The following is a 15,111-nucleotide window of genomic DNA, read 5'->3' as shown; positions in this document are numbered from 1 at the left end:
CAAACAAATAGGCTGGTTGTATTCTACTCTTTGAGAGCTTTACAACATATGACACATGGCTATTCGATCAGCTTGTTGTTTTTACTGATTGCTATAATGTGTACAGTGCATTTTATTTTTATTTGTATTATATGAACGTATAAACGGTACACTTCTGATTTGTCTGCATATTTCAAAGCACTTTTTCAGTTTTGGTCATAATGCCTGCATGCATTGTAATGTTGAGCTTCTAAGCTTTCAAACGATACATATTTTGTGTTGGTCAAGACTGTAGTTATTCATATTTTGACGATTTGTTTTTTTCTCGTGGGCCATCCGAGCTTAAAGTTAATTTAATTACATTTTAAAGTTTACTTAATACATTTGGACTACATTAATACTTTTTTGTAGCATTGATGAAACTGGGCAGGGGATTTTCATTTCCCATCATACTTAGACTGGATGGGGTGAACAAATACTGAAATTCCACTTACACGTGCTCACCTGGCATATACTAAAGATTAATAAAATAAATTAAGTTAGACCAACATTAAATTAAACATTACTAAATTTAATTTGACACACCTAATAGTTGAGTTAAACTACTTCAGTACATTGATTTGACCTAATCCAACTAAATAATATTGTCTGAATGAAACAGACTAAATTTGAATGAAATAAATTAAATTGCTTGTAAAAAATCTCAAATTCCATTATGTAAGGGCAATGACTTCATTTAGGCAGACAAAAAGTGCTCAGCATATATGGGAACATCTTCAGTACTGTTTAAGACACATGCAGGTGGCATCTCATGAAGTTGGTTAAGAGAGGGAAAGCACAGAGTGTGCAGAGTTGTATTTTAGGAAAAGGGTGGCTACTTTGAGAAGCTAACATTTTTTAAATGTATATTTAAAAACATGATTTGTTTAATGTTATGGTCAGCCTACTGTTATTCTAAAGTGTGGAAAATGCTAATAATAACACTGTGTAAAAAAATTGTTTTGCCTCAAAAGTATAGAAAATGGCTATTATTCCCCACAAACTTTTCTCATTTCCAATGAGAAAACGGGCAAATGTGTGTCTTTTCGTTCACATAAAGTCAGAAAAAACAACATATGAATCCAAATTAACATACTAAAGTAATATTCAAAGCTGTGCTGGTCCATAATGGTAACAAGTACCTGTCTCTTCCCCTGGCTCACTCGGTGCACCTCAAAGAGGATTATAACAGCATCAAGACCTTGCTGGACGCCTTGAAGTATGATGAGTATGGCTGGGAGATCATAGGAGACTTCAAAATGATGGCATTCCTGATGGGCCTCCAAGGCGGTTTTACCAAGTTTCCCTGCTATCTTTGCCTTTGGGACAGCAGGGACACCAAGGTGCACTACCACAGGTGGGACTGGCCAAAGCAGACTGAGTTCTCGGTGGGGAGGAACAACGTCAAGTGGGAGCCACTGGTGGACCCCCAGAAGGTGCTGATGCCACCACTGCACATCAAATTGGGCGTTATGAAACAATTGGTCAGAGCTCTAATTAAAGAGTCGGCAGCCTTCAAGTACCTTCAAGACTTCTTTCCTAAGCTGTCTTGAGGCAAAGGTCAAAGCCGGCATCTTTGTCGGACCACAGATAAAGAAGGATTTTGGATTCATACGTTGTTTTTTCTGACTTTCTGTGAACGAAAAGACACAAATTCGCCTTTTTTCTCATTGGAAATAGGTACATTTTAATCTATCACTGTCCTGGTCACAAAAGCAAAGTTTGTGGGGAACAGCCATTTTCTATACTTTTGAGGCATAAGCAATTAGGAAATAACACTTACTTCCCAGGAACAAAAATTGTGTTACATAGTGTAAACAATAAGTAGGTGTAAACTTTTTAAAGAGGAAATAGTCTTCCTGTAGTGACAGTCACCCTGGGGCAAAATCCATGCAATTTCATTCATTCTAAAGCTCATACAGAGATTCAGTGAAAACAAGGGAAATTAATACATTTATTTTATTGACAAGGATGAAGTGACTAATTAATATTAAATTATATTAGAAGTGAGGCAAAAACTTTTTGTTTCACAGGCACCCAATGTCCATGCTATTTGGTATATGATATTATGTTTATTTTTTTCCATAAAATACAATTAAACTCGTTGTTAATGAGTGTAAATGAGAACCATTAAATATGTTTTCACAGCCTTTGTGCTAACAGATAAAACTTTATGGAAAGAGTTTGGATTCAGTACATTTTGCTATTAGACAGGAAGAAAGAAATCATAATTTGAATATGGTTATCGGATGACTGTTAGATTGCTGATGTCGGACATCAGGTCAGTTTTTGATGGGTAGACCACTTTAAGGTTTCCCTCCACATCCATGACCTTCACTTGCAGAATGGTCAGTTCAGGGGAGGTCGGGTCCTCTACAGAATGACCTGAAATTGCATCCGTCTCTTCGTCTGAGCCAGCATCCTCCTTACGGTCAAAGGTCAACTTATTCAGTTCAGCCATTTTCTGAAACAGAAGGAAAATATTTAAAAGACATTCAAAATGTCTTCTTGATTTGTTCTGGATTTGATAGATGGAGTCAGGACTGTAGTGTATGAAATGTTGTTTCACCAGGTCTGTAGTACAATTTTTCAAAAATGAATAAAAGTGAACAATACACTTAATCACATAATAATAAGTACCAAACAGTGGGTGTACAATACAATACAATAATACAAAGTGACATATCAATAGTTGCAGGTGATTATGGTAGCAGCAGTGCAATATGAGATAAATGAGGTATTAAAGTGCTGGTAATAATTATTGTTCTAGAATAATTCACCGATACAGTAATGGTGTGTTAATGACAATTTTATGTTGTCAGTTATCTCAGTGCAACATTCCTCTTGTGATGGAAGTAGGTGCCAGGGCATTGAGGAGCCTGACAGCTTGAGGAAAGAAACTGTTGTACACTGTTAGACCGTACCGTGGTTTTTCTACAGTAACATACTGGCAACACTGTTGCCAGCTAGTTACTGTAAAAACCTGATAACGGTAAGGTACTGCAATTGTTGTGTACAGTAATTTCCTGATTACTGTAATTGGTAGCTGAGGTATATTACTGTAAAAATAGAATTTGTACAATAACTGTAAATAATCGCATATTTATTATTTCTTTATATTTTATTATTATATACAATTTATTATTAATTTAAATAAAACACATTCGTTTGCCTTTTTAAAAAAAACAATTATTGGAGCACGACAAGAATAGGGGAACTGGATAATGGCATATAGAATTACTGTATAGTAAAACATTAAAGGGATAGTTCCCCAAAAATGACAATTCTCATCTTTTACTCACCCTCATGCCATCCCAGATGTGTATGACTTTCTTTCTTCTGCAGAACACAAACGAAAATTTTTAGAAGAATATCTCAGCTCTGTAGGTCCATACAATGCAAGTGAATGGTGACCAGAAGTTTAAATCTCCAAAAAGTACATAAAGGCAGCATAAAAGTAATACAGACAACTCCAGTGGTTTAATCCATGTCTTCAGAAGTAATATGATAGGTGTGGTTGAGAAACATCAACATGTCCTTTTTTTTTCTATAAATCTCCACCTTTGACCAGCTCCAACCAGTAGGTGATGATATGCACAAAATAATAATAATAATAATAATTTGGAAGTGAAAGTGAAGATTTATAGTCAAATTGACTTAAATATTGATCTGTTTCTCACCCACACCTATCATCGCTTCTGAAGATATGGATTTAACCACTGGAGTCATCTGGATTAATTTTATGCTGCATTTGTGCTTTTTGGACCTTCAAAGTTATGACCACCATTCACTTGCATTGTATGGACCTACAGAGCTGAAATATTTTTCTACAAATCTTTATTTGTGTTCAGCAGAAGAAAGTAATACACATCTAGGATGACACGAGGGTGAGTAAATGATGGGAGTATTTTCATTTCTGGGTGAACTATCCCTTTAAGTAAAATACATCAATTAAAAAAGGTATCAAGGATAAAAATGTATACAGATTGAAGAAGTCACCGTCAGTCAGAGCAGGGCCACAAGGATCAAGTGAACACTCAAAGAAAATAATATATGATCAGTGTTAAAGTCATGAAGTCATCACATCCAATACTTCCCCAAATCTCCTTTAACTGTGTGGCTGTTCACACAAGACGTGTTCTTGTGCCCAAAACAGCAAGATGGAGCGCAACACAATAGTGAACACGTGGGTCTCAAACGTTGAACCGCTTTCAACGTTACATATAGTCTAAAAAACGCGACGCAAATAATAAAGCCGTATCAACACTTACAAATAACGCAGATGGAAAGCAAGAACGCGTCCTCTGCGAACAGCCCCAAAGAAAAGTAAACTTTATAATTACAATAACATTCAAATTCTATTCTTTATAATAATTTTTCTTGAATTACCTTCTAATTACTGCTTTTACTTAATTTTATGTTTTCCACTCGAATTCAGTGGGACTCTGCTCAGCTCAAATCTACAGCGTTTCGGGGTGTCGGGGCTTGTACTTGAGGTAAAGTTTGTCTCCCACCGTCGGGGTTGGAGGGAGGCCGAGAGAGAGACAAAGCCAAGACTACAATTATCGTTACAAATATACAGTTTATCTTATTACCAATACCGAACGTTAGAATTTCGAATATTATAGAGGCAAGTTTCATCTTTAACTTTACCTGCAGTTGTCTCTGTGTCATCCATTATAACTTGAGCGTAACACCAGGCGCTGATGGCGCATTTTCCTCTAGAAATGCTCCGAGATCAAACGGAGTCTGCCAGTGTGCGTGTTAATGCAAATAATTACCGGGATTTATGCATAAAAAAAAAGAAAAATAATTATATATAAATATGAACACAGAACGATGTACCTCAGGAAAAGACGTTGTGGGATTTGCACCGATATACATCTAGAGTAATTTGCTGTATTTAGTTACAGTTTGGGACTGTATTAATTTGATAAAAAGTAATTTACTGTTATTAATGAGTGACTTCACACCAAAATTACCCATGATGCAATGCATATTACAGTAAATACTGTATTATTATAGTAATTTACTGGTCATTTTACAGTTATTTACCCTATAAACTACAGTAAGGGTTAACAGTGTACAGACTTTTTGTATTGGCCCATATGCTACGGAACCTCCTATGAGATGACAGCAGAGTAAATAGTTCATGGGGGGGTGGGGTCTTTTGTGATGCTGAGGGCCTTGTTCACACAGCGTGTTTGATAGATGTTTGATAGATGTCTGATATGGGAGGGAGAGATCTTCCAATAATTCTCAGCAGTTTATACAATTTGTTGCAGGGCCTTGCAATCTTAATGTAAAGCAGCTGCCAAACCAGACAGTGATGCACGAGGGTATGATGCTCATGGGCGCCTGCAGGATTTCATCTGAGGGTACGCACAGAAATCTACCTTGTACAACCTTATATCTAGGGGAGTCTGGGGGCATGCTCCCCCAGAAGAATTTTTTTGCAAAAACTACACCAAACAAAGCATTCAATTCTGCATTTTGTTTCTCGAGTACGAGTAGCGTTCATGTAACTATTGGCTAAAACATTTCTTCCAGTAACCGTTCAGAACAGACATGTTCTCGTGCTAAAAAAGCAAAATGCACCACAACGAATAGAGCAGATCGCAGGTGTCTCGAGACGCATTTTTATCAGTTGAAGCTCTTTTTAACTTAAAGCAGCTTCTAAAAATGCAGCGCTCCCGTGAGAAATCCTAAAAACATAATGAAACATGACGCAGTTGTCAAAAGACATCCATCTAGTGAATGTTTACATGAAAAATGATTGAAAAATGGCATGAGCAGATGCAAAAACACGTTCAGTTTGAACAGCCCCTTGTTCACATGACACATCACTAGCTGAAGTTACCTCTCAGAAAGACAGACTTTTGTCTCAGTTGATTGTAGGTCACTGTATTCAGCGCTGTTTGTTCTCTGTATTCGTAAATATCCCGATGCTGTTTTACTGTGCGAGAAAACCGTTCCAAATGATTCTGTGAGAGAGCGGTCCGAAAATTATACTGAATCACGAATCGATTCAGACAGTTTCACATGCCCGTTTGGCCAATTCACTGAAAAGAACCGACTCAAAAGAATTATTCATTCGCAAACTGGTCATCGCTATTTCTTTTAAACTGCCATGGGACACACTCTTCATGATTGATTAAATATTCTGAGAGTAAATATTTCTCATGTCAGTCGGAGCGTTCATGGTACGCACCGTGCGTACGGCCATACAGCTTCAGGCGCCACTGATGATGCTCTAAATGGTTCCTCTGTAGAACATGGTGAGGATGAAAGGGATGAGGTTTGCCCTTCTCAGTCGCTGCAAAAAGTGGAGACACTGCTGTGCTTTTTTGGCCAGTGAGGTGGTACTGAGGGACCAAGTGAGATTGTTTGTGATGTGCAGACCCAGAAACTTGGTGCTCCTGACTGACTCTTCAGGGGACTCATTGATGTGCAGTGGGTGGTGGGCGGTGCAGGACTTCCTGAAATCAATGATTATCTCTTTTGTTTTGTCAACATTCAAAGACAGGTTGTTGTTGTTATTACACCTGTCCACTAGAAGCTCCAACTCCTCTCTGTATGATGACTCATCATTGTTGCCGATAAGTTCCACCACCGTGGTGTCGTCCGCAAACTTGATGATGTGGTTTGTACTGTTTTTGGCAGTACAGTCATGAGTCATCAGGGTGAACAACAGTGCGCTGAGCACGCATCCTTGCGGGGCTCCAGTGCTCAGTGTGATAGTGTTGGTCCAAATGTTGCCCATCCGGACTGCCTGAGGCCTCTCAGACAGGAAGTCCAGGATCCAGTTACAGAGCGAGGTGCTAATGTTGAGTGATCTCAGTTTCTCTGTGAGGTTTTGAGGGATGATTGTGCTGAATGCTGAACTACAGTCTATGAACAGCATTCTAACATGTGTGTCCTCCTTCTACAGATGGGACAACAGCAGATGAAGGGTACGGTATATGGCATCATCAATAGAGCACTTTGGTCAGTATGCAAACTGGAAAAGGGTCCAGAGAGGTGGGCAGCAAAGATCTGATGTGGCTCATAACTATTCTCTCAAAGCACTTCATAATAATTGGTGTGAGTGCCACAGATCGGAAGTCATTGAGGCAGGCCACAGTGGACTTTTTTGGTACTTGTATGATGGTAGTAGATTTGAAGCAGACAGGGATGACAGCCTGGCTCAGAGAGTTGTTAAATATGTCTGTAGAACATAAGCCAGCTGGTCTGGACATTCTCTGAGCATGTGACCAGGTATATTGTCAGGTCTGGCAGCTTTCTGTGGATTGAGTCTGATGAGTGTCCTTCTCACATCAGCTGTGGAAATGCAGAGTACCTGTTCCTCGGGGGGAGGTGTAGTTTTCACCTTGTTTATGAGTGTAAATGAGAACTATTAAATATAATGTTTTGACAGCCGTATTGCTTAGACAAAACTTTTTGGAAAGAGTTTGGATTCAGTACATTTTGCAATTAGACAGAAAAAAGAAATCATAATTTGAATACAGTTATCGGATGACTTAGACTATTAGAGGTGTAATTTTTAAGTTTATACTGTGTGCAGTTTAAGTTGTAGAACAAAACAGGAAAATCTGTTTGAGAAAGTTTAACCACAGAGTTTTTTTTTTTTTAACTTCAAAACAACAATCAAAACAATCAGCAACAGCTATTCTAAAAACCCATAAAAAATTCAAGAGAGAACCCAAGGCTAAAGTCAAAAATGTTAATTCTTGACAAGATTTTATGGGTAAAAACTGAACAGATCTATTAGCAGATGCAGATAAATGTCAATAAGCAGTGATTAAAACCCTGAGAACAGATTATCTTGGCATGCACTAGGTAATAGCATAATTGCTAATGAAAGTCAATAGAATGTGATGACACTGCTTGATAACTGGTTTTATAATTTTTTTTTTATAATTTTTTATAATTTTCTTTATTTATCACACATTATACATTTGCACATATACGGTGAAATTCTTCTTTTTCACATATCCCAGCTAGGCTGGGGTCAGAGTGCAGGGTCAGCCATGATACGGCGCCCCTGGAGCAGATAGGGTTAAGGGCCTTGCTCAAGGGCCCAACAGTGGCATCTTGGTGGTGCTGGGGCTTGAACCCCCGACCTTCTGATCAGTAACCCAGAGCCTTAACCGCTGAGCTACCACTGCCCACTGTTTAATGGCATTGAAAGTGTGATTATCCAGAGTGTCTTGAGAAGTCTTAATGTAAAATATGCAGTAGTTATTTGAGCTGTTGTAAAAGAAGAATATACAAAATTGGGACAGGTCATTTGTATCGTAAAGGAAATCTCGCTGCTGCAATCCATACCAAATCCTCAGTTTTATTTTCCATGTCACGTTTCACGGTTTTCCATTCAGCCAAGGTGCTTTGTCTTTTCTATTTTCTTTCTTTTCCACTCGTACCAAATCTAAGGTACCAAAATGTGTTCTAGATTCACCACACTATCTCACATATTAGTCTCATGTTCATACTGTACATAAATATGCTGCGTCACATAGTCTCATATATCTAAAACCACTTTTGCTATGATTTAGGATCATTCATTAAACTAAAAGGACAGCTCAACTTTTAAAATCTGTAGCACAGTCAGGGGCTCTTAAATTGCAGAAGTATTATGTGATGCTACATTGCCTCAGTGACACAGTACGCGTATGCATGTCTTTGCTGAAAGAGGAGTTAATTTCTTCCACAAGGGTATCAGCATTCAAAAGCTGTGCAGTCAAAGAGTAGAACGCTGTTAATCCGATCCTGCACTCTTTAAAACACACGCTCAAATCAGTGACCTCACTGTACAGCATGTCAGACCCACTCATACAAAATTATTATTTACAGCAAGTGGCGGTTCTAGCTTGTATGGTGCCCTGGGTGAACCCCCCCTTCACCCCCCTAAAACAAAAATTGTGGGCCCATACCTAAATCCGTCCATAGCAAGAATGTGAAAAAGAAAAAAAAAAAAAAAACACTGCTAGAATGACATAGTAATAGTATGTATTGTACAGATGCTTCTAAGATTTTGACAGCTTAGTGCCATTTAAGTTTTCTTGTTATACAGTTTCTTGTGTGATGTTGAATAAAATAAACCAAAAATAGACCAAACAAGTGAATCTGGTATATTAGTTCACACACAATCAGAGACACAAAATTAAGTGCTTGTTATTGGGTGATCTTACTATTATCAGTGCATCCATGACATCTTTACAGATCTGAAGACTAGTAGAGCTTGTCACTTCTATAAACAACTCACGTGTGGTCTTCTTTATCTACAGAAAGAAATGCATTTAAAAGCCTTCACAAGTTTTTATTCTACTTAAATGTGAAATATATGTCCAGAGCAATTATGGAAAATAATACTCTATACATTTGGAATTACTGCTTGTAATAATAATAACAATATTTATTACTACCCCCCACCACCACATTATTTGTATTACCTTTGTCCTGTCACTGTTTGTGATTGGTGGGAATGAAATTACATGATCCTCTGCATCAACCAGACAGGGGTAGAGATTTTTCCCTTCTAGTAGTTGGAGGTATCTGTGATGAGGAATGAAATAATACAGGAAGATGTCAATGAAATGCTGGAAAATGAATAATGTTCTGTGTCACAGATCAGTATTTGTACTTGCAGCCCATGCAATTACGTGGATGAAGTTACACTAATTAACCATGACAACAGGTTAGATGTCTGACAAATGAGGGGTATTTTTCAGTTCACTTAGCCAGGGTACACATGGTAAATAATGCAAATAGGGAGCACGATATGGTCCTTTTGCTTTCCATTTGGGTACAATTATAGTTTCACAGACTTTGCACAAAATCTGCAGCTCTTTGTTTTGACATACTATGCCCTTTTTGGTTTCAAGCTGTCGGTACACAACAATTGTCTTTTTTTTTTTAAACTAAATAATTGTCATTGGTAAAGGAATAAGTCACCCACAAATTTAAATTAAGTCATAATTTACCCACCATGTCTTCCAAATGTCTTCCTATATTGTATATTGGGAAAAATAATGAATATCCAGTTCCATCTTCTCAATACAATGGCAGTTGTTAGAAACTCGCTTTAAAGCTTTAAAAAAAACAAGAAGTACTTTATCATAAAAGTAGTCCATGCGGCTTGTGTGTCATATTGCATGTCACAGAAAGAAAGTCATAGGGGTATGGAAAGACATGAGCGTGAGTTAATTATGCAAAAAAAAAAAAAAAAATTGTTTTGGGTGAACTATTCCTTTAATATAATATAATCAGGCATATAATGTTTATTTATTATTCTCTCACTTGTGGAGTCCTGAAACATTTTGTCGTTTTTTCTGTTTTCTCTGTTCATCTGCTTCCTGCTGCAGTTGCCTCAAGAGTTCAGCTGCCTTTATCTCCTTACGGCCCAGAGGAACAATCTACACACACATTCAAAATACAACACAATTCATAAACATCATCATTTTCCAAGCTCTTAATGAGATATATATATATATATATATATATATATATATATATATATATATATATATATATATATATATATATATATATATATATATAGATATATAACAAGACAGGAAAAGCCTCAGCACAGTCACAATGATCTCTGCCAGGTGTTGAGTAGCTTTGTACTGCACAGTCTATTCTCTTGAGTATAAAAGCAACAAGCAATTCTGAGAATATCACATTGTCCTATTGCCAGTGGCCTCTGAGACAGGTGCTGAATTCAAAGTAAACACAAAGGAAAACACCAAGAAAAAGGACCATTAATTTATTATTAATAATTGATGATTATGGGACTTCTCTGTGTCATTAATCAGCTGGTGGCTTTGAAACCAGATTCCTGCCATACATAAAAACCATGTTGACAACACTTATTAAATATTCATTGTTTGCAGTTCGACTGTTATGCAACCAGTGGAGGTGCTCTGATTCAAGAGTTACACAACAAAGTAGCGAGCCATTTTTTCTTTGCAGACTGCAAAGTGCTATTACTGTGTAATATAAAGACCGTTTAATTTAACCAAATTAAGGTTTGAATATGAATGTGTCTCATATTGCCATTTTAGTCTTGTATATTTGATTTTCTTTGGTTTTAGAATTAGCAAATTAATTGTAAGGCTTGAAACATTTACAGATAATGTGAGAATAAACACCGCATACCCAAAGAGCAATATCCATCATGTGTCTCAAGATGGAGCTTTGGGGAGAGAGATTTATGTTTGTACTAGGGATGGGCATTTTGGTCATTTTGTCTCCTCAAGTTCACGGAGCAATTACCGCACGAGTACTCAATGAAAGAATGCTCATAAAGAGCATTAAGAGCGTCTCTCTGCTCTTCCTTCAAGTTAACATAATTATCTTTGTAAGCGTGCAACAATGTTTTCATCACGGCTGTCTGAACAGTGCCCCAGTCAGCAAATTTCCTTTGGCCCAAATAAACAGCTGAAATGTGGCCCAGCTCAGAAAGTGAATGATGGCCAAAACCTGGTACAGATATTGTTTGTCAGAACTGAACCAAAACAGTGCCAAAACTGCACCAGTAGAGAACCAAATTAGTAAAGCTTGTGTGGCCAACACAAAACACATCATCTACACCTAACTCTTTTGGTCCTAATCTTAAAAAAAAAGAAACATGTTATTTTTTTAATTTTCTGAATATATCAGTAACAGGATTTTAAAATACCAAAACTCCACTTACTTGAAGCTACTTGATGGTGTTTCAGGATATGGCAGTTGTGAGGAGAGAAAAGAGCGGGAAAAATGGCCACTGTCCAGTATTTAAGTTGCAGCCGCAGTGACAGTTTCACTCCTCCACCAATAAGAATTGAAATAAGATGCTACAACAACGAGAGCAACCAATGACATTGTTGAACAGGCTGAGGTGTGGACTCCCACACCTGCCTAGTCTACATGTTGTGGCAGCGGGGGCGTGGTCAAGCGTCCGTCCGGCATGGGGAGAGCGGCACAAAAGCAGCCACGCCACCAGCAAGAGAAAATTCACACCAATTCTAAAGCTTTGGCAAAATATATATGGTGAAAGTTTGGCCCACATGTGTTTAGCCATGCCAGATCTAGGTCAGACGTGACAGCTAACTTCAACATTTGGCCCAAAAGTTCTTGCTATCTGGGATATTTGCAAACGTGAGGTTGGTTTGACCGGAGACGCCATAACCACTGCATTTTTAAAACGCAGGGTTAATGTGAAAATAGTTTTGAAGACCCTGTATTCTGTTAAATTCAGCTTTGTGTCCGCAACAAACGCTAGCATTGCAGCCAAGGGCGTAGATTTGGCTTGAACATTGGGGGGGGTGGGGGGGGGGGGTTGCAGAGTGAAGCATTTACATGTTTCCAATGATCATGATATAAATATTGGGGGGGTTGTACTTGCTTATGATTACTGGGGGGGGGGGGGGGTTACCTCACCCCCATCCCCCTGGAATCCACACACTTGATTGCAGCATTGTTTAACAGTTTTAAATGGAGACAGAATTTGTGAAATGGATCAAACAAGGAATGGAATAATAAGTCCAATATGGACTGAAGCATACAAGAAATGGAATGGATTGACAAACAAGCTGCCATTTTTTTTCTTTGAATCGAAGGTGCTGGAACGGCATTCTAGCCCAATTTAACCCCTGCTCCTTTCATACCTTCAGTGTATCTGGTGGCCTGACATCATACAAAAGAGGGGCCTTTAGCAAGTCCAGGTCATGAGTCGCAATGGTTGCAGTTGTCCTTTTGGCACAAATCTCATCATGAAGCTTGGTCTGCGAACAGGTTTGAGAGAGAAAAGCAATTATTTGTACTGCTTATTAAAATGGTAACATACTAACATTTATGTAAGCTTGAAACAAATAACCAAATGCAAATATGGTTGAGATATTTGTAGGTTGACCAATTCAAACCTTCCCCACCTGAGCAGCTAGAAACCTCTTTAGTGCATTTCCTTGTCTGAGGTTCATGCCTTTCACGATGCAGCACACTATGTAAGGCCGGACGTCTTTTGCGCCTGGGGAAACTTTCACTGTAACAGCTGTGGGTGCTTCTGACACGTGCAGAACTCTCACAACCATCCGATTAAGCTCATCCACTTCATCTGCCTCTTTTTTGCCCTTCTGCTTTGTAGCGCTTTTCTTCTTGGAGATGTTACGGCCACCATCTACCTTCTCGTTCACCTCGCCATCCTGCTGCTTGCCTTTCCCTTTCCCCCTCCCACCTGCCCTCAGGTAGTCCAGCACTGATTTGGTCTGGCAGCCATTCACCATCTTCTCAAGCCTTTTGTCCTTCAGCTTGTTGCCTTTAAAATTTATCTCTTTTAGCTTGGGGCAGTCGGCCAGCTCGGATGGAAGCTCCTGGAGCTTGTTGCTGGAGAGATCTAAAACCTGAGATAAGAGACAGCGAGGATGCATAAAAAAAGCTGATAATGCTGTAAGAAATAAGTAAATGAATATCCTACAACATTATCATAACATACCACCCACAATCATTGAAATTACTTCAAAAAGTCACAAATAATTTAATAGGGTGATTCTCACTAAACCCATCAAGGAAATGTCCTGGTCATATTTAAACCCAAATATTTAGGGGGCAGTGGTAGCTCAGCGGTTAGCTCAGCGGCTAAGGCTCTGGGTTACTGATCAGAAGGTCGGGGGTTCAAGCCCCAGCACCGCCAAGATGCCACTGTTGGGCCCTTGAGCAAGGCCCTTGAGCAAGGCCCTTGACCCTGTCTGCTCCAGGGGCGCCGTATCATGGCTGACCCTGCACTCTGACCCCAGCTTAGCTGGGATATGTGAAAAAGAAGAATTTCACTGTATATGTGCAAATGTATAATGTGTGATAAATAAAGAAAATTAAATTAAATTAAATTAAAATCATTACAACATATGAAATTATATTTTGCTTAAATAAAATTTAAGCATTATGACATTATTTTCAGGTCACTTAAGCATACATTTCCCACCAATTCTCATTACCGCAACGAGTACAGATGTTTTACTTTTACCATTACCATTGTTTTCAATGATGATTTTCATTACCGTTACTGTAACAAAGTCATTATTTACTGTATTACAGTAATTATAATGTAGTACAATGATTTTTGAAATTAAAATGAGCAAAGGCAGTACCAGTGGAGCACTACTATGATGTATAAATATATACAATATAAATAATACGCCTACAGCATTTTTTCCCATATTGCAGTTATGAGAATATCATAACATCTTTTTTGAATGTCCTACAAATAGACATTTTTTTTGCAATTCACGTCATCATTTAAAATATATAGCCTAATTTCTACTTTGTTTCTGTTGATTTTGGAGTAAAGTAGGACCAGGACATTTTCTTGACACAGTACTACACTTGTACTTCATTTTAGCACGAAAAATAGGTATAACGCACCTTCAGAGCTGTCAGGTTACGAACCTCACTGCTCAGCTCCTCAATCGCGTTTTCTGACGCGATGATGCTGCTGAGGAGCTCCAAACTGGAGGACCATAAGTCCTCAGGGAGCCGAGAGATCGCATTTTTGGACACATTAATGCTGGCGAGTTTCACACACCGACTCAGACCATCCGGCAGAGCTGTGATACTATTACAGCTGACATTTAAAGTGTTGAGCTCGCTCAGCGCACAGATCTCCTCAGGCAAAGCCTGCAGCTGGTTCACTGACAAATCCAAGACTTTGATCGCTTTCAGATCGCCGATGCTCTGCGGGACCGATGTGAGCTTGTTCCTGCAGAGAATCAGGCTCTGTAGATGAGACAGGTGTCTGATGTTCTCATTGATCTCATGTAGACTGGGACACTGGCTGATCTCCAGGTAGTTCAGGAGTGCGAGGGAATACAGTCGCGGGTGAATTCCGCCGTCGCTCTGGATCTTTTTGTCTACCGTTGAACCTTGAAGCACCAGCTCACGTCTGTTCTCCTTTTCTGCCTTTCCTATTTCAGGCCAAACACTCAGCGAGCTGTTTTCTAAAGCCATGCTGTCCAACGCAACCCGGAACTGGAATACAACCCGGAAGAGTTCAAGAAGATGCTCATTTTGCATAATTTTTCCTCTTGAATTTGAAATAAATTAGCAAACATTGGA

At 38.7% G+C, this 15,111-nt stretch overlaps 1 protein-coding gene across 1 annotated transcript; it reads right to left on the bottom strand.

Moving 5' to 3' along the window:
- Positions 1 to 1,958: 1,958 nt before the first annotated feature.
- On the bottom strand, positions 1,959 to 15,043 carry LOC127414856 (leucine-rich repeat-containing protein 47-like). The gene is made up of 7 exons (XM_051653208.1): positions 14,422 to 15,043; positions 12,936 to 13,403; positions 12,672 to 12,788; positions 10,318 to 10,433; positions 9,471 to 9,573; positions 9,210 to 9,299; positions 1,959 to 2,482 (listed from the first exon to the last, which is right to left on the bottom strand). Exons 1-7 carry the CDS (start codon positions 15,001 to 15,003, stop codon positions 2,261 to 2,263), a joined length of 1,698 nt encoding a protein of 565 aa, XP_051509168.1. The 5' UTR covers positions 15,004 to 15,043; the 3' UTR covers positions 1,959 to 2,260.
- Positions 15,044 to 15,111: the final 68 nt, after the last annotated feature.

This window comes from Myxocyprinus asiaticus, chromosome 24, assembly GCF_019703515.2.
Source record: "Myxocyprinus asiaticus isolate MX2 ecotype Aquarium Trade chromosome 24, UBuf_Myxa_2, whole genome shotgun sequence".
Taxonomy (NCBI): domain Eukaryota; kingdom Metazoa; phylum Chordata; class Actinopteri; order Cypriniformes; family Catostomidae; genus Myxocyprinus; species Myxocyprinus asiaticus.
Note: the sequence above shows the minus strand (reverse complement) of the source record. Positions and strands in the feature narration are given on the sequence as shown.

Excerpts from the sequence above, each read along its gene's own strand:
- LOC127414856 (XM_051653208.1), bottom strand. The coding sequence starts at position 15,003 with ATGGCTTTAGAAAACAGCTCGCTGAGTGTTTGGCCTGAAATAGGAAAG. Across the intron at positions 12,789-12,935 it reads AGAGGTTTCTAGCTGCTCAG|ACCAAGCTTCATGATGAGAT; the intron begins GTGGGGAAGGTT and ends ACCTGTTCGCAG. Across the intron at positions 10,434-12,671 it reads GGCCACCAGATACACTGAAG|ATTGTTCCTCTGGGCCGTAA; the intron begins GTATGAAAGGAG and ends ATGTGTGTGTAG.